The following is a 27,750-nucleotide window of genomic DNA, read 5'->3' as shown; positions in this document are numbered from 1 at the left end:
ATAAAACAGTATCCCTCCTCGGCGTGTGGAATTGGTTCCTTGCACACCGGGCACAAATCCGCTTGTCGGACAACACAAGGAATAATAAAAAAAAAATATTGTAACACCTTCTAAGAACTCTAATGCAGGCTAACCTGCAACAATGCAGGGAATTAAAAGCATCTCTATTGCTTTAGGCTTCAGAGCTGTAACTGTTCAGTTGCACAAACAAGTTTAAAGTGAGATATACAGTAAACTATTGGCAGACACATCATCTTTATAATGAAGTAGCCAGAAAACAAGAGAAAGGACAAAAGTGTCAACTTGACAGTTCCATTTATTTAAAATGGCAAAAGAATACTCCACCGGGAAAACAAACACTGCTTTTAGAACTATTGGCCGTGTAAAGACAAAGCCATGAATAAGGCCATTGCTTTAAATCTCACAAGAAAATTTCACCCTGGTCGATAAAATTGAAGTATAAAAGTAATGAAAACAAACGGCTGCATATAGACCATGAGTACAAGGTGTAGCTCAAGAAACAAATACTTGATTTTTGCATTACAATAAAGATACACATTCAGCTAGTTATAGTAAGATAGAAGAATTAAGTCACCAGTTGTGATACTCTGTAAAATGTTAACCCCAGTAACCCTGGCAATGCTTTCCATTTAAATACGTACGTTACGTGTTCTAGGTCCTTTAAATTTTCTTTCTCGTGAGCTTTTGCAGGGGGCACATCAGTCTTCCTGGGCACAACACACTAAATTGAACCAGCTATTTTCTAAGCAGCAGGTGATCCATCTAGCATTTCTGAACGGTAGAGAAGTAGCTCTGCAATCCCTGTGAGTCACACTGGCCACTGCTGCCCTCCCGGGCACTGGGAATAGATACCAGTGGGTTGAGAAGCTGCAGTAGCCACTGTGTCGCAGAGTCACAGACGGGTTGAGGTCGGAGGGACCAACCCCCCTGCTCAAGCAGGGCCACCTAAAGCTGGTTGTCCAGGTCCTGCGTGGGATCCAGCAACGCAGCTTTAAGGTGGTGTCCTAAGAAGTGCTCTTTATGAGAAAGATTGTGCTAAACACCCTACACAAGACCTTGCCTTAAGAAACAAGCAAAAATGAAATGCAGATAATGCTTTTGGCTTATGTTCTCTCAGCATGCCATGCCCTTAGAAAAGATAAAACCAGGACAAACTTCAGCAACACATGGATTCAGTGTGACATATACCTGCAGAGTGTTTCTCTTCTTCCTGTGATGCAGATGAGAATTCAAAGCTGTGAAAGCTCTTCAGAAGCAGTTACGCAGAAGGTGCAAGCTTTCTAAACAGAACCTTTGCAAAAGAACTAGCTTTCTTTTGAACCCACCTATGTACTTGCAGCTGTTTTAAATGTTCAATTTAACTAATTCCCTTAAACAAAAAAATGCATGTTTCCCCCATCACTCTTGCTGAGGACCCCTCATTCCTATCCTCCTCTCTTCTTCCACTCTGGCATGGTATCTCACTAACCAGAAATTCTTTAACAAAGAACTTCTAAACAAAAAAGTGCACGTACGGAGGCTAATCAGACTGCTGTTTATATTCCCTTTGGTTAAAAATTGCAACTGGACCTTCACGTTGAGAAACCAAAGAATTGAAGTGAAGCAGGTCACCAAGTCATTGACTGCAGAGCAGATGCATAAGCTAATCAGCTGTGTTAATGATGCAGTAAAAAGCTCAACCTTTAAGTTGAATATGCTGAACACATCTGCAACAAGAAAAGTAAACATCCATTAAACAATAGTCTTTGCTAACCAGAGAGCACAACCAGGTCCTCCCCAAATAGCACCAGATTCACGTCTTAGGATCAAGCTACCACGGGGAAAAAAAAAAGCGCCATGCTTTAATGAGGAATTCTTTTCTGAAGTACACCCCGAAAGGACGACACTGCTCTGTTAGCAGGCAGTACCTTGCCAGCGTTGGCAGGGCAACACTTCCAAGCTGCATACCTGCCCTAGCTTCCCTCCCCACCCCAGATCCCGCAGGAAGGACGACAGCGTTACTCCTTCCTCCCTGCCTGTCTTCTCTCCCTCTGCAGGATACACGCTGGAAGCTTTGCTCGCCTGTTCTTCACCCCTCGCCCCACAAACGAGTGGAAAGAAGAACCGATAGCAGTCCCAGTCTAACTCTGGATTCCCAGCTTTTCCTACGCATTTGAAGAGACGCGTTCTGAAGTGTTAGCTTGTGCTAAGTGTCCGATGTACGTTTGAAGGGAAAAAAAAGGAAAAAAGCAAGTTCTGACTCAACCCTCCCGCAAAAGGCTGGTTTGTGATACATACCACAGTATCGATCTCTGCTGGGCCCACAATCCGAGACACCTCATCAAACTCTTCAGGAGACATGGGGAGCAGATTTTCTGGAGACTGGAGCCTGGAAGGGTGGCTAATAGAAGGAGAAGAGCAGGGACAAACCTTCACCAAAGAAGTAAGGCACAGCTGGGCTACCATGTCTGGCTCTGGGTCCAGAAGGGCCACTAAGGAGGTCTCTTGTTAAGACCTAGCCTGTGAGAAATACACCATGCTTTGCAAAGCCAGTGTGGCTTTAATGAAAACTGGGACTACTCAGTGATCTACATTCTAATCAAAAAGTCCAACAAGCCTTTAAGAACTTGCTTTTCAAGAAATTATTTGCCAGTACAACTACCTGCAAGTTTCTAGGGTTTTTACCTAAAAATGGTGTTTCAAACACAGCACTGCACAAATGTGGTGTGATCAGATCCTCAAAGAGAAAGCGAGGAAAGATTTGACAAGGGCACTTACACCTTAAATATTGTGAAGAGACATGAACTACAGCTAAAAGTTTGACTAGTTCCTAGAAATCCAGCATTTCTGTGGAAACTTACACTTCAGATACAGAGATTAACTCAGTCTTGATGTAGCCGTTTCCCTTGGGACCATCCAAATCCATAGGCTCTGGTGCTTCCAGGAGGAAAAAAAAAAAAAAAAAAAAAGAAAAGCTTGGGGTTTTTTTTTGCAAGTTTACTTCACATTGCCATCTTTATTGTACCAAGAATAAAGCCTGTGACCCAGATAATGTGCCAGTCTCTCTCTCATGCATTTTACAGCACTATGGTTTATTTACTCCATTTTTTGGTCAGATTTTTGCTTTTCCCCTATAGAAAATGGGGAATAAAACCTCCCCTAAAGTTTGATGTAGCTGTATCAACACATCCTGCCAGGCCCACACAGCCAGGATCAGTCCTGTGTAATAGTCAAATATGAGTCATGGTTCCAGCTGTTAGTGCAAACCTACATCTCGGAAGTATCCGACAGGCTCACATGAAAGCTGAATTAGAGGGCCAGCGACAACGATGTTTTCAGTTTTTGATCTGACTAGATCTCATGTTGTGCCTCTTTAAAAACAGACCTTTTCTTAACCTACTAAAGCTTAGGTGCCTGTTCTCACCTTTCAGCTGAGCAGCACTCAAGCGTGGGTTAGGCTGCCAAGACACTCAGTCCACCTGCCACCCTTTTCTATGCCACAGAAATTATACAGTGCCCAAGTACCTCAAGAACAAACATCACGCTTGCGCTATATGAGCCATTTATAGCACTCACCCTCCTTAGGCCTGGAGTAGTATTTGCCAAAGGCATTGTCTTTGGGTATATCTGGGTACAGAAATCTCAGTGGATTTTCAGGAATGTTTTCAGCTGCCATCACTTTGTAGTTGCGAATGATATCAGGGAAAGTAACAGCAGAGAGCTCCTTCTTGGTGTACGGCTCTACCGAATGGAACTGGGGCTCTGCAGATGAGAGAAGCAGCGACTCTTAAAGGTGGTTTCAAAGCTTTTTCTAAAACTGCCTAGAAAAGCTGCAGCCACTACCACAAATTCAGAGGTCATATGAGCAAAAGCCTTACCTGGATGACACCTACTGAGCTGCAGGTACATATTTAAAGACTGTCAAAGGAAGCGCAATCGTTTTGTGGGGTAGGAAGGCATACGGGGGGAAAGCGTATAGTGATGGCTCTTGGTGCATTTTGTATTCAGAACGACTGGGGTGACCCGTCTGTGGAAATTAACTGCAATATTTCATTAACTAATCAAAGTTGTGCTACCTTTTCAACCTTCTTCCAAATTATGTCATTCAAACTCTATTGCCTATTAGGAAGTTTGAGCCTAATACACCACTTGGGGCTCTTACGAATCATAAAGAGAGACAGATAAGCCTCCCTGAATGCTCCAAATATTACCACCCTTCTTTGCTCAATTTTTGGATGCCTCAGGTATGAAGGCAGCAAAGGGAAAGAAGTCATTCAAGTACATTCAGCAGTTTCTCTTCCAGCTGTTGTAGGTCTTGGGCTCATCCAAGTGAAGTATCAACAACTGCAGCATCGTGGCAGGTGGGGCTGATTTAAGCAGTATGAGAAGGGAAGATCTTCTTTTATCCAATCAGGGTAAAAGGGAGATGATTGGATAAAAGGGAGATGACCTCTTTTTGCAACTTTTAAGTCTCTAGGCTTTCTTGAAAGAAGGTGAGAGACTAGCCCAGCTAACTGAAAAAACAAGCTCTTCATCTGTCCTTCTGGAAACAGGAGAACTGCTAGGAAAATGAAGTAAGTGAATACGTGGTTTACCTGGGGAGAATGTGGGAAGGAAGGAACAAATGTGTTGGACCATGAGTTAAAGCAAGCTGTTTGAGAAAGGTGCGTTGCACACAAGGAGAAGTAGCGGGAGAGAACAACAGTACAGCAGGCCGAATGTGGCTGTAGTGAGCTCTTCCTTGGAGAGAAATCTCTGATGGGGAAGGCGATGTAGGTTTGGACGGAGACACAGATATGTATGTACTAAAGGTGTCTTGCTTAGAGAGGCCCTAAAGAGGCAGGGGAGACAGCCTAGGCAGTTTGTCCTCAACAAACTTCCAGGCCAGAAGCAGTACTGGGGGAGTGTTATTAATCCCAGCTGAAACCTTGACCAATCCACTGTGTGGCTTATGAACTCCACCAGGTAAGGCGTGTCTGCTATGGTTTGTGGTCTGTTGCTTGTAAGGGTGGAGACTGCTGGGGTGGTGTACGGTATCGGCTCCCAGTGTGAAAGGGAAGAGCGTAAAGACTTCTTGTTCTGCTGTAAGCTTACATTTTGAAGACAAAGATGTTGTCTGTTACTGACTTACCAATTTGAGATCCTTCTACCCAAGTAAATGTGATTGCTCCCTCTCTGCTGCTTTCACTGAATCTTAGTAAAAATGTTCCTGGATTCTGGTCCTTCAGTAAAGCACGTTCTTTTTCTTTATTGATGAAACCCATGATGCAGCTGTAACGTTGAAAAGAAAAAGCTGAGTTTACTCCTTAACATAAAATCTAAGCTATGCTGGGCTAGCTAGGAAAAGAAAAAGCTAAAGTACTTGTAAAAGCCTCATAGAAGGCTTTGTCCTATGAACAGCTAGGAAGTTAGCAGTAGGACTGACAGGCTGGAGCTGCCCTGTGGAAGCCATGAATCACCACAGCTTCCCTCAGCACTCTTCCTTTTGCCTGGTGGCTTATACAATCATTCTTCTGAGATCAGAATAAAAGAAATTGTCTTTTGCTGTCAAAACTGGGCTGTGGAAGCAGAAGTAAAGTTACATGTGTGCAAAACGGTCAGATCCCAGCTAGCAGTTTAACTTCAAAAGCCTATTAAGGAACAGTTGTTTCTCCTCTTCGGCTGATGAAACAAAGTTTGCCAGCTACTAGATTGCATCATACAGATGTGGGGTTTGTTTTATTCCTTGTGCACATTATCTAGAAGAGCTGCTAACTTTGTGTGACTTCAACCCCCCAAATACACTATGCTCGGCAAACGTCGTTGTGCAGGCAAGGAGGCCAGTGTGGTAATTTTAAGAAATGGATTTGTCTGAATAGGTACTGCGGAGGGAGTTGTGCAAGCCAGCACTAGGGCATACCCTGGTCAAACCCCAACTGCTTTTTTTTAAAAGGTCAGAATTTCTTTGCACTGCTGCTTATTCCTCAAAATACTCCATCAATAATGAAGTTTTGAGTACTACTCGAAAAGTACTACTACTACTGTCCTTCTGTGCGTTAAGTCAGGGAAAGTGCTTTTTGCACAAAAACTACTGAATAATCATGATGAAATTTCAGGTGCTGTAAGCTGTCCTGTTTTATGGGTTTTGTGGGGGTTTTGAGTGTGTTGGTTTTTTTTTTTTAAATGGCATGCTTTAGGTAACAAATCTGATAGCAAATGTACTGCGTATAATGATAGTGTTTAACCTTCCCATCCCTCAAGGATTAAGAAAGGCAAGTGTTCTATTCTTTTGTGTACAAGGGGAATCTCTATCCTAATGAATATTATAGATTTGTCTCTTTCCCTCTTAAGTATCTTTGCAGTTTGCAAGAGTTTTCCCTTGTTTCCCTTTTTGCCTTTCTAGAAAACAAAGATCTGTAACTATCCAACAAAGCTACCAAAGAGAGGAAAAACTAATAGTACTAAATCTCTAGTTTTGATTACATTCAGGATTTAACTTGCACCTCTTCTTTCTGTTAAAACCCTGAACAGGGGATTGCTCTCAGGTATGAGAGCAATGAGTAATGTTATTCAAGACTACATACTATCAAAGCCACATGCAAAACCAACCCTGTAGGCACACAGCCATACTGAGGTGGAACACCAAATGGGAGAGAACTGCAGCTCCGCTTCAGTGATGGTGGCAAAAGATCCTGCTGCACTGGAGTCCACTTAGGTAAGAAATATGTAGGTTTTAGGCAGTGAAACAAGGCTTGTACTATAAAGGGCTTCGACAGAACTCATCTGGAGCTGGGGGGGGGTAATAATTTGAAGCCTGCTGCTGAATATAGCAAGACAGAGCGATCCTGTGAACTTGTGGGATACTAGGGTGCTTCACTGTGAGTGCGCTATTGACGGGGTGTCTTAATGTGGCTAAACCTAAAATGTAGGACTGTGACCGTGGCTGAACCTATTTCTGGCAGCAATTACTTCTGAAATCAGCAATACCAGAATCAAAAGTTTACTAACCAGTATTAAACGGCAAATGGAATTGGTTTGCCATCTGGCAGAGCCTTACTAATTAATTATACTCTGTTAAAACCAGTGAAGACTACTGTCTGGACTCATACTGCAGATACAGAAGTTCAGAGTCCGGCTGCTGCCACCTAGAGGAGGCTCACAATAAAGTTTGCTTGTGGGAAGGTTTGGGGTTTTTTTTGTTTTTTTCAAGATGGATGATCACTTTATGACTTACATTTTGTTGTAGTTTAGTATTCCCCGTCAAACACAGAAGAGGCTCTGTTCTATGGTGTGGAAAGAACCTACTTGTAGTGAGAGCAGAAGCAAAAAAAAATTTCATGTTCAAAGCCCTGCTCTGTGACTTAAATGGGACAGCGTGGTTATCTGACACTTTTGCTTTAAGCAATTGCCTCATTAGAGACTTCCTCACTATTAGAATTCATTTGCCTCAGATTTTTCCGGTTGCAAGTTCCACTTTATTGGATCCAAGGTATCTGCACAAACAACTTCACAACCTGAGGATGTAACCGCTAGCCTAAATGAAAGGTCTGAGGCAATGACCACATCTTTGTTAACGTCACTCAGGTCTTACCCATCATTCCAGAGGCACAGGAGGTGTTTCTTAATAAGCTCCAGGATTCCCTCAATCCACAGCCAAAAGGGGAAATTTTTATCATTTATATTTTCCTAAAATTCAGAATATGGAAAGGCAGGGGTGAGAAAGGGGAGAACAGGGATAATGAAACATGAGTTTTGTTAAATGGAGAGGAAGCAAGTTCTCAATCCTGCCAGCACCTACCTGTTCTTGCACTTTTCTCCCCTTTTTCTTCTTTCCCACCATCCCCATATTCTCTTATGATTTTTCTTCCCTTTCTGTTTCTCTACTCCAGAAGGACAGAAAGTATTGGGAATGAAGCATGTACCGAATCTTAAGGCAAGAGGCAGCGCAAGAGAAATGCCTGCCTGAGCCTACAGTACCCACAAACATACGATCCATTACTTCTCATGCACAACACTGGTCTAAGAGCAGAGAAAAGGCTCTGGTTCTTGCTTGGGCACTGTCTTTATGGGAGCTCTTGGACATCCAAACCATCCCATGGGGCTTTCAACCAGGCTGGCTAGCAGAACAACTTAGAGACACTTTCTGATCAGACTCATATTTCAATTCCTCATGAGACACTCATATTAATGAACTTGGTGCTTGTAGGTCACCAGAGCTTTGCTCTTCCCTTGGAGTCTGTTCCTCTCTGCTCTCATCTCCTGCTTATCTATACCGGTTTAGGCTCTAAAGCCAAAGCGAGTGTGAAGAGTCCTCCTGTCTTGCTCCAGCCAGGGTTATGAAGTCTCATGATGTGGCTTTCTGCTGTCATGCTGACCCTCTTGGCTGCCCTGTGCTAATCCAGTTGCCCCTGGTCTGGAAAATGTCCTTCACTATGACAAAGAAGAATTGCTCATCTTGCTGGCTTTTTTTTTTAACGCTTTCTGTAATAGTTAAAGTGGAGAACTATTCTATTCATAGCAATTGCATTAATAATAACAAAGATGCTGTGTTTGAAAAATGCATTTTTCTGTATAGTTTACATGGCTCAAAAGCAATCTCAAAATTATCTACTCCTTGCTATTTCCTCCTTCTGCTGCTACTTTAACCTCACCACCAAAACCTCCCACAACTATGTAAGCTCTAGAATAATTAGGGTACATTATTGAAAAAGAAAGCACCCTTAAAAAAAAAAAGGCACCACAAAAACCCCCAAAACCCTAAACAAGACAAAGCTCCCTCTTCCATCTTGATTTTTAAACTGAGTTCATACCTTGCAGAATCTTGTCCAAGGAATAAGGCCATTGTGAGATCCTCCACTTGTTGGCCCTGAACAGAATAAATTGACTTCAGTCATGTTCCATAAGTTACTTAGTAAGACTGAAAGGAAAGTACTTACAGCACCAGGTTCAGAGTGTTTATTTACAACTCTGAGCTGCTGGACTAAGAGAAGAAAGGCCAGGCTACAGTATTTTCATGGCTAGAGCAGGGAGAGCTTGCAGAGTTCCCCTACGGAGAAGTTCACTGCATGAGAATGACCAAATGTATTTAAACAGACCTGGTGTAATGGAAAAGAATTCATTCTGACACTTTCTACTCTCTGCTATACCTAACGCTTGCCGGTTTCAAAACGCTTCCAGGAAGGGGACTGAAGTCTTGCATATCTCTTCTCCAGCAAAACAAGAAAACTGCAACCCATAAGCTTTTCTGTAGGAGCTCAGCAGCCCCTACATCACCTTTCTGAGATTAAGCACTTCCCTGTCTCAATTCTGGTGACTTGTAGGCTTTTGCCCCAGAAACTCTTGACTCCTAGGTCTGTCCCAACCACAGACTCGGCTCATTCCCGTTGCAATCATTTCCCCCTGCCTTGTTTTTATGTCAACAGTGTTTCATAACCACATCGAAACCACAAAGAAAATCCTATGCTGTGACTACAGCAGCTAGAGCTTTGCAGACCCTGACTGTATTCTGGGCCAAATTCTTTCCATACAGATCATGCTATGGATTTCAGTAAAGTCAGAAACATGCTTCTTTTCCCTCATCTCTCGAAAAATAAATTGGATTAGGGAGCTTGTTTCTGATGCTGCTACTGTTAAAGACCAAGATTGTGTCAACTTTCACATCACAAAAACAGCAGCTGAGTTGTATCCTGGCACCCTGTTAGATTCTGTGTCCCCTTGCACTAAGAGATCCTGAATATAGTGTTTCAGCTACCTGGATTTTTTCAGTAGTGAAATACTTCTAGCTGTAGAGATAAGATTTAAATAGCATCCCTACTGTTACCAGAGCTTGATAAAGAATCTCTTAAGTTCTGAAATGCAAGCTGAGCATAGAAATGTCAGTGGTCACTTTTGTCTTCATGATGACAAATTAGACAAACGAAAATTATTCTCCTTGCAGAATTCCGAAAAGTAATCTATTAAATCAGTAAGCTTTTTGTCAGATCTTATGTCTCGGGGAAATTAGAGGAAGAGAATTAGAGACTGCAATGCTGTACTTACCACCTAGACCCACCAATGTCAAAACCCTTTAAATATAAATGCTTCCTGAAACTTAAGGATTAGTGGAATACTGAATCAACAGTATTTTTATCTAGAGTCTACTATGCAAACTCAGTAGCTGTGTCAAGTGCCCTGCCTATCAGGCAAACTGACAAGGAGTTTGGAAAACAAAACTCATGGCTGATTAGGCTTTTGCTAAGGACTCTCATCTGGGAGATGTTCAATTCGATATCCTTTAATAGTTTCCTCATGTTTGCACTTTGATATTGCAACTGGGTTTATGCAGATAGAGTAAACCCCCACTTGGTGCCATGCGTGAAGTTAAAATTAATGGAGATGGATTTTAAAAAACCAAAACCAAACAAACCGGAAAAAAAACCCCCACCTAACAAAACCAAAAAATGCCAAGAAACAGCCACCTCAAAGACTGACTAAACATGTGCATTACTTCAGTACCTCTTCAAAAGGCAGAAGTAGCCCCAATCTGCACTGCCCTAATGCACAGAACTCCTAAGTTAGAACTGCAGGGTTTTTTCATGACCTGACCTTCATTTGCAAACTCTACCATACTGAAAACTGGAAAACACTTCATTGCTATAAAGTGATACGGTATGAGGAGGAAAAAGCATGAGAGGAAATGAAAACTTAAAATTGCAGAAAAGATGTAGAATTAGCTGCAATTCAAACAGGCCATCTGCTTGTTCAGTAGAACCAAAAGGTTTAAAGTAATGGAAGCAGACCATACCAAGTAGCTTTTCTCCCAGCATGCTCAGTTGATCTGCATTAAGTCCTCTCTTTGTTACAGAAGAAAACTGCCAACTCAGAACTTCAGAAAGTTTAGCCCACTTTGCACAAGGTGGATTCAGAAAGAAGGACAAGTTCTAAAATGGAAGGGAAAAATACAATCTACAGTTAATAAACATTAATTTTGGAATGCCACTTGAATTTACAAATGTGTATTGCCAGAACAGAATGCAGATTTAAGAATCAATGCCAGCTTCAGACAACCCTGGAATAGCAGGCTGCTATTCTGACAGGCACTCGTTACCAGGAAAAGCAATCTCTGGTATTTTGCATGGCACATGTCTTCTCCCAGTGGGTAGAATTCCTAGACTACTCACGTGCACTGTATTTGAACTCTTGGATGGTTATTTGGCTTCTCACTGTGTACTGTATATACTGAATACAATGTATATGGCTTTCAAACATTGCTCTGTTTAGGATAGGGAAGTAAGTCACTGTGCCTCCTTCTACGCCTGAAAGCCATTAAGAGTCATCTGCATGGAAAAAATGCAGCAGCCACTTGTATACAGAAAATGCTTGAAAAGTCCACATAGTATTTTTGACACTTTTTGACACTTTTTTTTTTGCAAATACCTTGGGATCAGTAGACAGCATGTTGAACCATAAGATAGAAGCCCATCCACTTGGAAGCTGGCTCACGTTTGAGATCACAACAATGGGAAGGGATGTGGTCTGAAAGGGACACAGAAGGAAACATGTCAGACTATCCTGTACCCCTGCTGCAGTCTTCCTCTAGATTACCCACAAACATGTTTCCACTCCAATTCCTTGCTTGCATGGTCTTAACTCTTTCACTTCAAGTTTGTATGTAGGGGAGAAAGTGTCAGTATGATGAAGTACTAGAAAGACTCAGGTGATTTTTGTCTGATTAAAAACTTCTATTTAGTGTCAGTTATGATAGCACTGATAGTAACAGAGTTCATAGCATGTTGCTTCTGAAATAAATGGAACCCGATACCTAGAGAGCTTAAAACATAGGGCTGGTTATCAGATACTTTGCAAAGCACATCTACTTTTATTTACCCAGAGATTTGACAGCATTCTTGCTGTATGTGCATATACAGAGAAGTTGTAAAGTGTCATATATTCATATATTTTGAAATAACTGAAACTGTTTGATATCCAAGTACTTAAAAAAAAAAAAAGAGAAAGTTTAGATTGTCAGCATGAGTGACGTAAAGGAATTTAAGTCTGTCTCTGTTTCATCTAAGACATACCTCTAGGTCTATTACCAAGCCAGGCTGGCACAGCTGCGTCTCAAAACTCAGAGAGTGAAGTTCTTCTGTTACAATGAGAGGACCCTGTAAAGGAAAAAAAACAAAAAGTAATAAAAAAAAGAAAACCTTTCAGGGACTGAAAATTGCTTGGGAGGAAGGTAAGGGGATTTATCATGGAAAGAAACCTTTTCTGCCCAAGGTTACTTGCTCTGGACCTCAGAAGCAGTTTACAGGTCAGTGTCAAGTGACAATGCTAACTTCCTAAAACTTCCTGTTAGAATGGGTACTGTTTTGGCTCCTACCCCAAAGCTACAGAAAAATCTGTCCTTGCCAGAAAGTCCTGTTAAAGCTAGGTACCAATGAGGGGGAGTCCAGAGGGATGCCATTCTGGCACTAGTTCTCATTTGTAGACACGTCCTACATGGATCGTTTCCTAGAAACACTGAACTCCTCTCCTATTGATCTGTCATCCTGTGTGTTTCTTCATGGCACTGAGCAGAGCATTGTCTTAAATGCTTGAATGCCTTTTTAGAATTATGCAAAGGCTTTACAAACAAGGTTAGCGCCACTTACCTCATTTGTTCTGCTTCCTGCGTTTTTCTGTTCTTTCAGTTGCTGCAAACAAACAAAAAACCCTGTCACTCATTTACCTCGGCCACAAACAGAAGTGGGAGGGGATGCAAACCTTTGCATGCTCTAGTTGTTCAACTGTACGCAAACTTGCTGCATTACTGTCTGATCCTACTTGGTTCTGAGCTGTGGAAGCCAGAAGATTAAACTATAGGTAGATACTACTCTTTTATAAACCATTCACATGTGAAAATAGATATTGCACCCTTATGATGTAATGCCTTTATGTAAGAGGCCTTAAAAGAACAGAAGCAGTGTGAAATCAGGAACGATCAGATGAAATACTGGTTTATCAAAGTACCTCTCTGAATTGGACAATAAACTCCAGACAGTGTCTGTTCTGGACAATGAAGGGAGAATTCCATGTTCACTGGTTCAGGACTTGCATCTTTCCTTTCCTGTTGTAATGACGAAACCAATCTGATTTATCTCTCAATCTGCAGATCAAAAGTGTTGTATAGTCTGCTGAAGGCACTGAATTTCTTGTAGCTGGCCCCTCCTAGGCAATTTTCCTCTTCCAGTTTCAAAGCTCTTTAGACTACTCCAAGCTTTCCTACCCATGAGCCTTCCTCTGAAAGGCCCAAACCAGCATTTCTAGGCTTCTTTTTCTTTCTCCTCTAAAGAACTCATTGCAACATAAGCTGTATAGCAGCAAATACTCGTTTGCCTTTCTGGCCCTATTTCAGTGACAAAAGCAATAGCATTTCAATTGAGACAGGCCAAAGATTTCAAAAAGGGAAGAACAAAGAAAAAGGAGAGATATCCACAGTTCCTTTTATACAAAAGTAAATGATGACTTTAATAACAAAAGCAATTTGTCTCCTTCCTACCACACCCTCTACCCACACAATTAAATGGATGTGTCAATAAAAGAAAAAAATCCCCTACCAAGTGCCTGAATTCTGCTGCTAGACTTCCATTAGTAGATTCTTCCATGTTCATTACTTTCGTGTTTGCTCCCAAAATATTAAATTTCCTGAACCTTCACAAGGAGAGAGAGAAAAGAATTAGGAGTCTCAAATTCGTTGAAAGAACCCAATATTAATATACCAAACTGTAATGCCACATACCCTTTGACCGAGTTCTTCTCACTTACATCTCTGTCAAAAAAAAAAAAAACAAAAAACAAAAAAAAATAAAAATCTTTTAAAGATTCTGCCACAGACACAGAAAATGTAGGTGTTTGTTTTCGTAGCTGACTGAGAACTGGTAAAATGCTTCTGTGAAATCTTTTGTGCAAAAGAGGAGGCAATTGGTTCAAGCAGTCAAAATAAATACTGAGCTACACAGGCTATCTTTCACTGAGGTGTAAATTTTGCTATGGGGGCTTTACAATCAAAGCAAGTCCTTTCTTTTACTATGTAGGCTTTAACTCTTGCTCTGAGAAAAAAATTATATAGTACTGTCATTCTAAATCTGCTTCTAAACCATACAACTTCTTGAATAAATTGCTGCATCACTTGAATCCAGTTTTCCCACCACTCCAGATTTGACTGAGTTGCACTTCTCAAAGCCTCAGCTCCCACATCCACCTAAGAATCTCTTTTTCTTTCCCCCATTCCATGCAAGTTTCTGGACCCCAGAGCTGTTTCAAGTGAACAGAATGCCCCCTAAAGACTCGAATGGGAAGACAAAAACTTGCCTGCTTTCTTAAAAGCACAGCCCCCTTTCATGACCTTACAGCCACTGCTGTTGTTTTGGAGAGCCTGTTACATTTCTTTCCCCGCCCTTAAAGCAAATGCTGAGGCCTTCTGTACTTTGTGGCGTGTCTCTAATGGCAGAGGGAGATTTAGAGCAATGGCATGGGTAAGAAAAAGGGAGGCTGTACCTGCTGCCATGGAGAACCAGCCTGCTCCTGGCCAACTCAACGCTTAAAATATGACTGCCTTTTGGATTTCTGAACGTGGGGACTGCTTATCATTAACAGACACAGGGATGAGAAAAATGCAACATACTTATCAAATAAAACTTTCACTTTCAAGTTGTAGTTCAATTCCTGCAATTTCACCAGCAACCTGGAAAGAGAAGGGTTTTTTTTAAATTACTCCAATTGCAAAAGACAGGTTCTCTTCTATTGCACTGCTTATTACAGGTATATTTAAGCTGCACAACTCAAGGCCACATAGAGGCTCCGAGCTTGCTCCATACAGGACAGCATAGATGCAGTGACAGGATAAGTTAGCAAGGTCCGTAGACGCTGATCCCATGTCCTGATTCAGAGAGGAAACTAGATGGGCAAATGAGTTATTCTTTTGCATGACAAAGTGGTCTGCATGTGTCTGTTCTGCTGTTTGGCTGTGTTTCTTGTACACTCAATACCCCCCACTTCTGGTAAAGGGTAAAAGCTAAATGCAAGTTAAACTTTGCTAGAAGACATCCCCCGGCCACATGGCACTCTCCTCCTCCTCCTGACCTCAGCACTGAGGCTATACTGTAAAATGTGCAATCCTCTCAGCTGTAGGAAGCCAATGACATGACAAGCTTGCCACAAAACAAGAAGGGGAAAACATACCTCAGCTTTACAGTAAACTGTACTCCTGTCTTCAGGACTAATGGCCTCTGAGGATGTGTTGGCATGCAAGGCTGCCTCTCTACAACAAAGGAGCTATGGAAAGAACAGATTAAAGGCACTTTGATTTATCAATGTTGTCTTGAAGGAATAAGAAATTACATAAAAAGTGAACTTTAAAAGAAGGGTGATTGACCAGTAGTACTGTACACTTTATTCATTCAGTTTCAATCTATACAGAGGTCTGTGTGCTTTTCTTTCACTTGTATCAATGGGGCTAGAAATATTGCAAGTATGAAGTGATTTCATAAAGTTTGGCTTTTCCTAAACACATTGATGGCTTGGGGAGGAAGAGCGCTACCTCAAACTTCCCTGAAATCAAACAGCATGCAAACACTGTGACGTAACTAGCATAATCCAAGTGAGGAGTGTTGCTTTGTCTGCCATTCCCAGCGCTTGCTAAATTCTTATGGTGACAGTGCTATGTAACAACGCAGGCCCAAGAGCTAGGTAAGCTAGCTGGGGATTTGATGAGGGCTAGCTAACCCCAGGAAGCAAACTCCGGAGGCTAACCTGTTCTGATGCACCCCAAACTGTTGCCGTCTTGGGCACCTTTTGTGTAGCACTGTGTAGACATAAATCCTGAAGTATTTCTATTGTTACCAAGTCCTAGGCAGCATGGAGACTTTTCCTTCCACTATACTCACAGGCAAGATAACTAAACAGCAGCTGGACTTCTACAGCTCTTCCTCGTTGCCTTCACTTCATTGAAAAGCAGTACCTGTGTTTTCCAGTTGAAGATGCGTGGTCAAAGCATCTGAATAGGACTCTGGAAACCTTGGGTTCTACCCTACCCTATCAAAGCCCCTGCTCTTATCTGCCAGTTTCAAGCTGCCTGCAGCATGAATTTTTGTCTACTGTATGTTTACAGAATGGGTCTCTGATCTTATGTGGGGCAACTGCCAGCTACAGTAATTTGCCTCATAGAGATGGTACAGAGATAGGGCTGACCTCCCTATGCTGGAGACAGAGAGGCTGCGTCCAGAGACAAAGGGCTGGAGAATCTAGTGTGCGTTTATCTTGAGCATAGCTTGGTGCAGATGGTTTCGTGCCTCCACTTACTTGAACTTTGCAGGGCTGAAGCTTAAAGCAAGAAATGGACTAACAGACTAGCAGTTTGATTCTGTAGCAAATGCATATTGTAGCATCCTATGATGACTGAACACAAACCCTTTCCATGGGCCTAAACCTGTGGAAACCCTAGATAGGGTAAATCTCAAAAACGGTCATTTAGTTTAATGTTTGTAACAAACTTAGGAAAACATCAAAAAATGCAAAGTTAGCGTGCAGGAAATATCGAGGGAACAGAAGGAAAAGGTGCTCTCCATCCAGTTATTCACGCAAACACAAAAAGACCCTTCTTGTCTGTTACCTCTGGATGAGTTGTTTGAAAAGACTGTATGTTCGGTCCTGCAGAACTTGTTTATTTTTTGTGATGGGATCAGGGTCGTAGGCAGATTTCCGTTCCAGTTCCTCAAGCTTTCTGAGCTGCTGACGAACTTGCTGTAGACTTTCAGCAACAATGGTGAACCTACAATGACACAATCTTATTACTTTTTGCATGGTTTTGTATTGTAATAATGTTGAGGCACCAGCCAGGTGACTGTCCCTAAGGACTAGGCAGTGCACAGAGAACACTTCTTGCTCATTGGAAATGCGGTGAGGTAATAAAATGAATGAAATGTAGTTAAGCTGTGACAGAAAGAAAATGTGTAATATAAACAATCGGTATATTTCACAGATCTGGTGTTCCTTCATAACATGCTTAAAGTTCCTGTCCAATGCTTTCATTGACTAGAGACTTACCAGTTCTGTAGCTGGTCAAGACAGGCATTGGGTGGGCCACCAATGCATGCAATCTGTTGCCTGTGTTTCCACTCCACCAGCTCTTCATTAATAAGAGCACTCTGTGTGTGCTCTGTGGTGTTCAGCAGCTGTATTATCTTGTTCACAACTTCCTATAGAGAATAATAAATTACCCTGTTTATTAAAAATACTTCATAAAGAAAAACTAAGTACTGTTTTAGCTAATGCTATCTGTCTTGCAAAACTGCAAGGACCTCAAAGTAATAGTCTCTGTCAACAGAGGATGTTTTCTAAAAACACCTGCTGCTTTTTAGCTGGAGTATTTGCTAGACTAAGTGGAGAAACAATGGAGAAACAAAGCATATTCAGTATCGCTGAATTCTAAAGAGCCAGTGTCTCGCATCCATGTATGTCCCAAGTGTGTATCTGGGATCACCCAGTGCTTGCTGTAGATCTGAGCACTGCAATGAGAGTGAGCACACTGAACTCTTATATAGCTGCAAATTTTTTAATTGTTTTTTCTTCCTCGAGAACATGACTATTGATAATGACACCTTTTCTCTCTCATTGTTATTTTAGGTTTACCTGACAGTTTGATAAAGGTTGCTAGAAGAGAAATAAAATAGCTGACAGAGATTCTAGATTTTCAGTCAGGATGGAAAGAAGTAAATCTTAGTTCAACTGATAGCAGTAATAAAGCTTTCTTTTATATAGTTTGTTATGTCAACCCAATGAAAACGAACATGTGTTTAAAATGAAGTGCTGTTGCCTTCTGAAAGAAAACTTGTGCACTACCTTTCTCTTGAGGTCAAGTGATAAAAACATCTTATTGAGATTCATCTGTTCTTTCTTATACTCCTCCTGCGACACACCGTTGGACTCATGCTCTGTAAAATAAGTCCAAATTGTGAAGGTGAGGCTGAAGGAGTGCTGAAGTATGGGTGGGGGAAACACCGGGGGGAGGAGGAGATCTGCCTGGCTAATGTCAAGTGAAGTCTATCTTTAAAGCTTAAGGGAAGAAGTATTTTCTGCCTCCTAGATTTTTTTTTTGATTCCTCCTCTCCCCCTTCTGAAAGGACAGAGTCTACACTTAAAGCACTAATGCAAGGGAAAGCCACTATCCCAGTGAAGTAATTGAGATGTGAGTTTGCTTGCCTTTTACAGTAAGAATCTGATTTAAAATAATGATTATATTGTGTAAAAATACACACTGAGCATTTTTTCTTGTGCTGACTTGAATCATTCATATTGCTTCACCTGGCAACAGAAGTTAACTGTTATTTCAAGGGAGGATGTTTACAGGAGGGACATTACCAGTAAGTTTGGCTGCATATGGTTAGGTTTAGTTTCCTGACACAAGACAGCAGAGTTTACTTGTACAAGCTACAGGCAACAGGGTATGTCCTTGATAAACTACTCACCTCTATTCTGCAAGGTTTCACATTTAAAGTCATATTCATCTTGCATATCCTCTAATGTTTTGATGTCTTGCTCCACGTCCTATAAAGCACAAATGAAGGTGGCCACAATTATTCAATACTTTCATGTAATGCAAGACTACTTCTGATTAGGAACTGCTGGGTATCAGCCCTTTACAGAGATGAGTCCAGTTTTGTAGCCTTTTCCTGGAACTCCCTAACAGGAAATATCCCTAAACTTAATCACCTTCTATTCACTCTCCCTCCCTCTTCTCAGCTAACTAAAATCTGTTAATTATAAACCACGGAAAAGCCCTCATTGTCTAGCATAAGTTCACAGAGTTTAGGAGAACCTAGGCTACAGTGGAAAAATTTGGAACAGCACACAGCATTTTAAACAAACTTTCAAATTATTAGGTATTACTTGGAGAAAAGCTTTCTGTCATGACAGTATTTGTTAAGACAATAAACATCTATATGCTAAATGAAAATCTATCTCCTAGTTAACAACAAATTGGTCAGTGTATGATTTCTTAAGAGTTCTTCCTCAGTTGCTAGTATTTTGGATGGGTAAAATGTTTTTGTTGCTAAAATTTAGGCACAAGAAATTTGATCTTGCTAAACCAGTCAAATCCCAATCTGTATTATAGTGCTACTGACAAGTAATTACTTTCTATTTTCAGACAATCACTGGTTATAGACTTGAAAATCAAACCATTACCTTTTTTTTTGTCATTTTAGAATGTCTTATGTACTGCAAGCTTTTCAACATCTGTGAATCGACAAGCACTAAATAGTTATACTATACTTACTATAACACTGTTTTTTACAGCCTTAACTTTCGCGTCAAGCTCCTTCTGTTTGTCCAGCATCCCAATCACAGTGTTCTGTATGCTCCCCACTTCCATCTGAGGGAAGCAAGCAGAACAACAACAGAAGTCAAACCGAAGTGACCCATGACAGCAAGTACTTTTTTCATTAATGCAAGTTAGTGGCTTTTGTTGACAAACAACCTGATGACGCATGGCTTGTTCTGATAAATTAGATTAAGGTTTTATAATATAAAATCGAGTTCAGGTGAATTTGCAAGAAACAAGGGAGGATTAAAAGTGACTGTTGTGTGGTGATGCTGCGATTTTTTCATCATAGCAATATAACGCGATAAACATACTCTGTTTTCTCTCTGCACAAATCCATTCTTTTGTTTGCTTATCTTCATGTACCTTTTAAATGTATTTCAAGAAAACAACAACCCTGAAGGCTAGATGACATCTACATCAAGTATTAGATTCATCCAAACAGGGTATGGGGAGAAATGGGCTAAGAGCAAGAACAAGATGGGTCTGTGTACAGGCAAATGGGGTAACTTGGTATACAATTTCTTTCCTACAGGGCATTCAAGCACATTTTAGATCTCTGTATAGTTTCCTTGAAAGCTGACCTCAATATCATTCAGGGAGTCTATTGCATGACATCACTCGGGGAGAGTTGCAGTAATTTGAAAGACAGGATTTTTTGATCCATTCATTAACAGTACTATTGGTGTTAGACGCTTGCTGTTCCTCCAATGTGGGACAGTCAGGTATGCGTATGCGTTGTTGCTCTAACGCTTCAACTTAAGCTAAGGTCACCTAAAGTATTTATTTTGGTGAACTGCCAAAGGTCCCTCATCACAGACTTCCATCAGACTATTAAGGCAATCTGAGCATACTCAACATTCAGGATTCTCCTTTGGTTTTTATGATGCTTATAATTGTGCTTGCTCTGCATTTTATCTTCTCGGCTTTTGGAAATGAGAATATTTACTAGAAAGCAGAGGTAGGGCATGGTGTTGTCCTTAGTGCCAACAGTAAGTATAGGAGGACGTATTTCCCTGTTTGATGACCCAAATATATCGCATGCTGGATGAGCAGTTATGAGAGCTTTACGTGGTGAGCCAGAACAGAAACCGAACAGCTGCGCTGCAGCTACAAGGGCTCTGTCAGAGTCGCGTTTTTAGAAGAGCTGTTTTGAATACAGTTGCGTTAGGCCCCTTGTTCAAAGCCTATGCCTGAGTGCTCTTGCCACTCTACCAACACACATTCAAAAACTTACCCTAAAGGGAAGTATTTCAGTATCAGAACTTAACATGCTTGGTCAGTCATCACTTTATTATTACGTAAGTGGGTTACATCTAGCTATATAGTTTGCATGCCTTTCCCAACTGCAGAATTTTTTTATTGCAAAACAGTTCTCCTTGCAAAGGAAAAAACAAAAAGATGAAAAGTCAGAGAACAGATGAGGAAGGAGAAGAATACGGCTTTGCCTATGGTTCAGAGGAAAGAAATGGTCTTCATTTAAAAAAAAAACAAAAATAGAAAGAAATACTTGGAGATAACTGGGAAGGAGAATGATGCATCATTTTCCCAGAGAGACAGTCCAAAGAAGCACCAAGGCTCAGCTGCTTAATACAGAGTAAATTAAGGAGTAAAATGCAGTGGTGGGGGGGGAGGGGGAAGGGGAAGCTAAAATCTTGCTGGAGAAATAAGGCAAGCACTCATTATTAAATTGTAATAAAATCTGATGAGCACATCAGGCTAAAAAAACAGCATAGCTTTCACATCACTCAAGGAATAAAAACTACTTCCTGGCCACTTCCCCTCCAAATCCTTCATACAGCACAAACAAGCCACACTGTCCAGCTGGTACATATCAATGTTGCCTCTTTTGTCTTTAATAAACATATTGTTGGGCAGAGAGAGGACAGCCTGTTTCCTCTTTCAGTCATCTTCCACTCCCTCTGTCCCAAACGACAGGAAAGGGTAGATATAACTGCAGTCGATATGGCAAGACTGTTACCTGATTTGACAACTGGGCACTGTTCAGTATTTTCCTCTCTTCTTTCAGACAGTTGTAGATGATCATTGCCATGTGTATTGGGTCTTCTTGGAAGTTATCCTGGCATTAGAGACAGTCTATTGTTAAAGTTCATACCCATAATTTCTTGTCCTTCAGTAAACTGATTGGCAAAAAGATTAGGGGGTGACTGTGCGTGAGCCTCGGCGCACACATTGGTCATAGCACGCTCCAAGACTACAGGGAGTGTGACAGCTGCAACCATCTCCAAGAATGAGTTTCTATTTTAGTTCATTAGTGTACGAAGAGATGGTACTCGGCAAAACACCAGGAAAGGGTCAGAGACATTACTGGGAGAAGTGAGATACTACCCTACAGTCCTAGAGAGCGCATCCTCTTTCGAGAGCCACCCTCCCAAACCTTTGAAGTATAGCTGCTGGTTTTGAAGGGCGGTTGTTCTAGTTTGACAGGTAGAGCTCTTGCTCAGTGACGTAAAGGAAGTATGTTAGCTGCCATTTATGAACACACAGTCTTTTTACATGCATACAAAGCTGAAACATGCTCTGGATCGAGTACTGCCCTGCTCAGCCCAGGATGGTGCTGAGGTGTACAGGCTTCTTGATTGATCTTTCATTGCTGATCTGTAGTTACTGTCAGATACAGCCTGGTCATGTTTTCTCGTCAGAAAACAGTCCCCCAGTCACCAACCTGTGGTGAGGAGAAGCTACGTGTGTGGGGAAATTGGCTGAGGAGAAGGTCCACAGAAGATCTATGGAAGATCCTCTGGCATAGAGCGCTACAGGGAGGAGGGGAGGACTGACTAACGAAAGTAATTAAGTAATTAAGGATATGTTCTGCACTGCCATTCACTACCAATTGCTTTGGCCCTTTTCTTTGTCCGTACAGTATGACGCACAGAAGTGCTGTCTAACGACAAGTCCTTTGCTATTACCTGTAGTTCTGCAGCTACATGGGAAGGATTTCTTCCCCTGTGTTTCTTTTGCGTCAGAAGGTTATTAGTACACTGAGGAAACCAGCTGGGGAAGGAGTGGGGTAAGTGAAACTACATTCGAGTAAGTGCTCCAAACTCATATAGTAAACACCTTCTTCTTCTTAGAGTTCTTGGAAACTGTAACTGTACTGGTAATGAAACTGTAACTTTCTAACCGTAGCCAATTAAAACAAAAATGGAGCAACATTTGAATTCTGGCTTTTAAATTAGGATTCTCTCACATTCTCCGCGAAAATCCCTCATGGCAGGGTAGTTTGCTTAGAGGTATCCAATTGTACTACTGAAGCAATTCAAGCAAATGTATAGGCATATACCCGAGGCGTACCTGAAGATTACGTTTGCTTTTCCTTATGTTGTGTTGCAGCAAAAAGTTGTTTTCTATCAAGAATCTACTAAATTGATCATCAAGCTGTGACAGCAGGTCATGGAATAACACCGTAGCAAAAGATACGTTGGTGGCTGCATGTTCCCTAGAATAATTTAAGGCATGCTTGTGTTAAACACACTTTCAATACAGCATTCAAGAAACACATACAGGAGTACTTTATTTTTAATCCCCAACTCCAGTTGTAGTATATGCAAGCAGTAAGAATAACCTTCAAACATAAGCCAGTTTCATTCCCTCAGCTTTGACTTTACTTTTCTTGATACAGAAATGTTGTTTTTCTCTGTATTATTCTTGCCACATTCTGTGCAACTTCATTTACTCATTCCATGCACATCAAAAAGCTACTTACGCATGTGCATGTCGTACCACTCTTCTAAAAGAAGATGCTCCACAGAAATCTTGGCAAAAGTTCAAAGTCTGCAAACAGCAAGGGACTGAGCTGCCAAGGTAGTAACTGATCGGTCTTAAAACAGCAGCTTTTGTTACAGAGGGAAATGAGAGATAGTACTCTGTTACTCTAGGTGTCAGGCCCCTCTAAAGCCCTGAAGAGGGGCAGGAACACGGGCTATAGCATCCACACAGCTACTGAAGCATCCTATCAGCAAAGGTTCATCTAGCAGCTTGCCTCCCCAGTGTTCTGCTGCTGCCTGTAACTGCATGTATGAGAACATTGCTTATCACACAACCTGAAGGCCAATTTCTATGCTTACCAATCCTGGTTTTCCAGCCACTGTGCCAGGTACTGCCTGATCTCCATAGGAAAGCTGTCATCGTATAGCTGGTGAACTTGCTCCAAAAACTTGGAATCAAGTTGCTGTAGCTGATACCACTGAGTCATCCTGAGGAGGGGGGTCAAAAAATCAATGTAAATGTTTAATAGTATTTGGACTGAACTGGTCAAAAGTAACTCATTTAAAGTTTTCATGAACATTGGCAAAATTGGAGGATTAGGAAGGAAAAGTGTTTCCAGCAAACAAAAACATTTTATTTTCAGCTGTAAGAGTTTTAGAAAGCTAATCATTAAAACCGAATACGATTTCTTCTGTGCTTGTTTTAATTTAAAGAAAAAAAAAAATTTAAAAACTGCAAATTAAGACAGTGCACTACTCGTGAAAAGTAACTCAAAGCTAAACCACCCTTCCCTATGAAAACGTGCATTTTTTTCCTTTGAACCCCTTTTCATAGCATTTAGGGTAGTGGTAGTGTTACCATGCTCTTGCTTAGTAGGGATATGGGAATGAGGACCTGTGTGTTTGATACCTGTACCCTGCAGGATTGAGGTCCTGTATGTGGAGTTTCACCTTTTGTTGGTGCAGATGTACCCCCCCTCACCAAGAGCGTGAGTGGCAAATCACAGAAACCTCTCCGGGCCTGTTTTCAGGTGCTATTTGTGTCCCCACTTGCCTGCTCTGAAAATGGACTAGATTTCAAGTCACTTGAAATGGAGAACTGTTGGCAAGATGTGTTTTCTACTATATGCTTTAGTTCCCATGATCAAATTTTCAGGCTAAATTCAAGTAATCTGTGCAGCAGACACAGGTTGCTTAAAATGAACTAATATGACTGAGAGAAGTTAAGCTGTACAATAACACTTCTATGACAGAGTGGCTGATATATGGCCTCTGCAGACCTGTTACCATCTCCTCTCTGGGCTGTAGGTTAGCGTCTTGCGGAAATGGCATGTAAAGATATGCCCATGGAACAGTCCAGGCTGAGAACATGGGTGGTGAGATGCAAGTCCACTCGCATCTGCAACTTATCAAAATACTGTGGCCAGCAGGAGCAGGGAGGTGATCGTGCCCCTGTACTCGGCACTGGTGAGGCCGCACCTCGAATCCTGTGTTCAGTTTTGGGCCCCTCACTACAAGAAGGACATGGAGGTGCTGGAGCATGTCCAGAGGAGGGCAACGAAGCTGGTGAAGGGCCTGGAGCACAAGTCTGATGAGGAGCGGCTGAGGGAACTGGGGTTGTTTAGTCTGGAGAAGAGGAGGCTGAGGGGAGACCTCATCGCGCTCTACAACTACCTGACAGGAGGTTGTAGTGAGGTGGGTGTTGGTCTCTTCTCCCAAGTAACCAGCGATAGGACAAGAGGAAATGGCCTCAAGTTGCTCCAGGGGAGGTTTAGATTGGACATGAGGAGAAATTTCTTCACTGTAAGAGTGGTCAGGCCTTGGAACAGGCTGCCCAGGGAAGTGGTTGAGTCCCCATCCCTGGAGGTATTTAAAAGACGTGTAGATGAGGCCCTTAGGGACATGGTGTAGTGGGCATGGTGTGTTGGGTTGACGGTTGGACTTGATGATCTTAGAGGTCTTTTCCAACCTTAATGATTCTGTGATTTTAAAAAAGGGTGATAGGACCTGTCCAAGGAACAGGGCAGCACTGGGGTGAAGGACTATCTCGTACCTGGCTTCCTGCCAAATCCCATTAGTGTTTGTATGCCAGTTCCCTCAGCTGCCGAGTGGCATACGCTATGTGTGAGAAGCAAATGAGAATTAAAAATGCTATTATGTTTAACGTGAGGGCTTTGAGGATTTTGATGTGCATGGGATTCAGATTACAGGTAACAGAGCATTTAAGTATGCTGTAGTGGCACCAACGCAAACAGTTAAACATGACATTGGTGAGGAAAGCTGGAAGAATTTGTCTAAATGCATGAAGTTAGTCCATTTTTTTTCCCTAGTGTTTAAATGAAAATGTACTGCAATCTTCCTGTGTCTTAAAGCAACCAGACTGGGAAAGGACTTAGGAGTGGTGGCAGAGAACCATCCAAAGAGGCCGTTGCAGAGCAAATGCAATCCTTGGGGATGCAAGCAGGGAAACACCGAAAACGTGGGAAGCCAGCACCTTTGTGGAAAAGGCATTAGCGAGACCGATACTGGGACACAGGGCTCAGCCTGCCATTGACAAACTGACAAATGAGGTGGTGTAGGACGGAAAACCCATTTTGCTGTTCTTGCCTTCCCTTGGGTACGGGCAATAGGATCGCAGTCCATATGCATGTCTGGACAAAAGGGACCTATTTGCAGCTGTGCGGGTCTGTGTGCCTCGGTTACACCCGTGCTCGGGGATCTCTTCCACGGCTAAGCTCGGACTCGTCCCTGGCTGCGCTCTAACTACATTTAATCCCGCCGCCTCCTAACAATTCCGTTCTTCGTGTCATTCCCGGGCGATCGCCGCCAAACCACACGATGGCAAGTTCGGGAACAAAGGGCAGGGGACAGCCGTCCCTGCCGCCTGGGACCTCGCACGCGCTCCCCTGTGTCGTGTCGTGTCCCGTCCCCCGCCCGAGCCCTGCCAGCCCCGGTCCGCTCTCGCCGCGGCCGTTGGCGACCACTAGCCCGCGCGCGCCGCCCGCACTTACCCGTGAGACGAGGCTGCGCTCCGGCTCCGCGCCGCCAGCCTCGCTTGCGCCGAGAAATACCCGCAAAGCCGCGGAGCGGGGGGCTGGCTGCAGGGCCAATCAGAGCCCAGCCCCCGCGGCTTCGGCCAATGGGAGTGCGGCGGCGCTGCGCTGACCCGCCCACAGCCCTTTCCCTTCCGCGTGGGGGAGGCTGGGTGTTCCCGGAGCGGCGCTCCCACCCCCCCTCCGCCGCCGGGACCGCTCCTCCGGGTCCCAGCCCGGCCGGGTAGCCGATAGCCGCGCAGGGTTTGCAGGCAGAAGCACCACAAGTATAACGTAGAGAGAGGTCGCACCTGTTAAGAAAAGGCAGCCCAGTAGCGCGGCGATGCTGGCAATAGCAGGCGAAGCAGAAATAGGGCGAGCACCGTCCCCGGGGGCTGGCCTGCGTTCCTGTCGGCTTCTGGCGGTCCCGAGCAGCGCCGGGAGCAGGGCAGTGTTAGGAGTCTGGAAACGTGTGAGGGAACGTGCAGCTGTCGAGAAGGAGCTAAAAGACGTTTAAGCAGTAGGATTCGCGAGCAGATGTGACAGGTGAAGGAAAAGCAGGGGCTGCTGCCCGGGAGGTGGTGTCCCCGCAGGAAGGGGGGGGCCCTGTCAGGAATGAAGACCGTTAGGAGGGGACTGCCGTTGCCCCAGGAGGAAAGACGCTGAAGCGTAAAGCTCAGCGGGCGATCTCCAGACAGAGCCAAGGACGGCGGGGCTGGTTTGGGGAAGCGATAGGTTTAGTTACACTGGGCATCCGCCCCGCTGCCTTATGCCCCGAGGTGCAGGCACCGCACCGCCGTGCAGGTCCTAATGCTGTCAGCGCCGTCCCCCTCCCTCCCCTTCGAAGCCGGCTGCCGCACCTCCCCTCACCTCTCGGGGAAGGCTCTGGGAGCCTTTTCCAGCGACCAGCCCGGCAGTGCCTGCGTGTGCCGGCTGCCCCCCGCCTCAGGAAGCCCGCCACCCCGGCCGGGCGTAGTGCGCAGGCGCGGCGGTGGCAGAGCAAGGGGGGCAGCGCCGAGCCGGGAACAGCCGTACCGCGTGACTTCGGGGAAAGGCGGCGGGGAACCAGAAAGGGCCGCCTGAGGGGAAGGCGAAAGCGAAAGCCGCGACGGCCCGGCTCCCCCCCCGCGCCCGCTGCCGCCTCGCCTCGCCTCGCCTTCCTCTGGGCTGGCCGCACGCCTGGCCACGGCCGCCGCAGCGGCCCCTCTGCGTGGGCGGAGCAGTCGGCCTCAGCGGCGAGAGGGACCGCGCTCAGGCGGTGGCTGGCACCAACCGCCCGGCCTGGCCCGGCTCTCCCTACCTAGGCAGCAGGGGCTCGTTTTCCTCATCGTCACGATTTATGGGGGTTTCAAGCATTGGGGGTTAAAAGTAGTTCTGAACTGTAAACAATAGAAAGCGACCTGCTTTTCGCCCTTGCAGTAAGAAAATCTGCCGGTTTTCAACCCCTGTTGGTGAAATACTGAGCCGGCGCAGTGACAGGCTGGCTCTGGAAAGAGCAGGGGCACAGAAGTTCATGAAGGCGGCCATTGGCTCAACCTCAGCATTGCATGGGTGGAAGAAAGGGGTGCAAGTGCATTAAAGGATTGTACAAACACAGTTGCAATTGCTAATTTATAAACTGTAACCCAGATTTCTATCAAAGTTACAGAAACTTTAAGAATGCTTATAAACT

At 43.5% G+C, this 27,750-nt stretch overlaps 1 protein-coding gene across 5 annotated transcripts; it reads right to left on the bottom strand.

Annotated features, from left to right (window-relative positions):
- Nucleotides 1-298: 298 nt before the first annotated feature.
- STAT1 (signal transducer and activator of transcription 1) lies at nt 299-27,058 on the bottom strand. Of its 5 annotated transcripts, none has more exons than XM_075153636.1 (24): nt 26,949-27,046; nt 23,407-23,535; nt 22,634-22,778; nt 21,300-21,398; nt 19,274-19,369; nt 18,465-18,543; nt 17,839-17,930; nt 17,044-17,195; nt 16,610-16,768; nt 15,181-15,273; nt 14,624-14,683; nt 13,739-13,768; nt 13,557-13,650; nt 12,612-12,653; nt 12,039-12,122; nt 11,395-11,493; nt 10,763-10,898; nt 8,790-8,845; nt 7,571-7,665; nt 5,132-5,271; nt 3,577-3,762; nt 2,862-2,937; nt 2,299-2,401; nt 299-1,727 (listed from the first exon to the last, which is right to left on the bottom strand). In XM_075153636.1, exons 2-24 carry the CDS (start codon nt 23,532-23,534, stop codon nt 1,704-1,706), a joined length of 2,268 nt encoding a protein of 755 aa, XP_075009737.1. In that variant the 5' UTR covers nt 23,535; nt 26,949-27,046; the 3' UTR covers nt 299-1,703. The 5 variants fall into 5 exon arrangements, with proteins under 5 accessions (XP_075009737.1, XP_075009739.1, XP_075009736.1 ...); XM_075153638.1 differs by lacking the exon at nt 26,949-27,046 and adding an exon at nt 26,390-26,763; XM_075153635.1 differs by lacking the exon at nt 26,949-27,046 and adding an exon at nt 26,058-26,383.
- Between the last annotated feature and the right edge of the window lie 692 nt (nt 27,059-27,750).

Source organism: Calonectris borealis, chromosome 6 (assembly GCF_964195595.1).
Source record: "Calonectris borealis chromosome 6, bCalBor7.hap1.2, whole genome shotgun sequence".
Taxonomy (NCBI): domain Eukaryota; kingdom Metazoa; phylum Chordata; class Aves; order Procellariiformes; family Procellariidae; genus Calonectris; species Calonectris borealis.
This window is presented reverse-complemented; position numbering and strand designations above follow the sequence as displayed.

Excerpts from the sequence above, each read along its gene's own strand:
- STAT1 (XM_075153639.1), bottom strand. The coding sequence starts at position 23,534 with ATGACTCAGTGGTATCAGCTACAGCAACTTGATTCCAAGTTTTTGGAG. Across the intron at positions 19,370-21,299 it reads GTGCCCAGTTGTCAAATCAG|ATGGAAGTGGGGAGCATACA; the intron begins GTAACAGTCTTG and ends TGCTTCCCTCAG. Across the intron at positions 2,938-3,576 it reads CTACTCCAGGCCTAAGGAGG|CACCAGAGCCTATGGATTTG; the intron begins GTGAGTGCTATA and ends TCCTCCTGGAAG.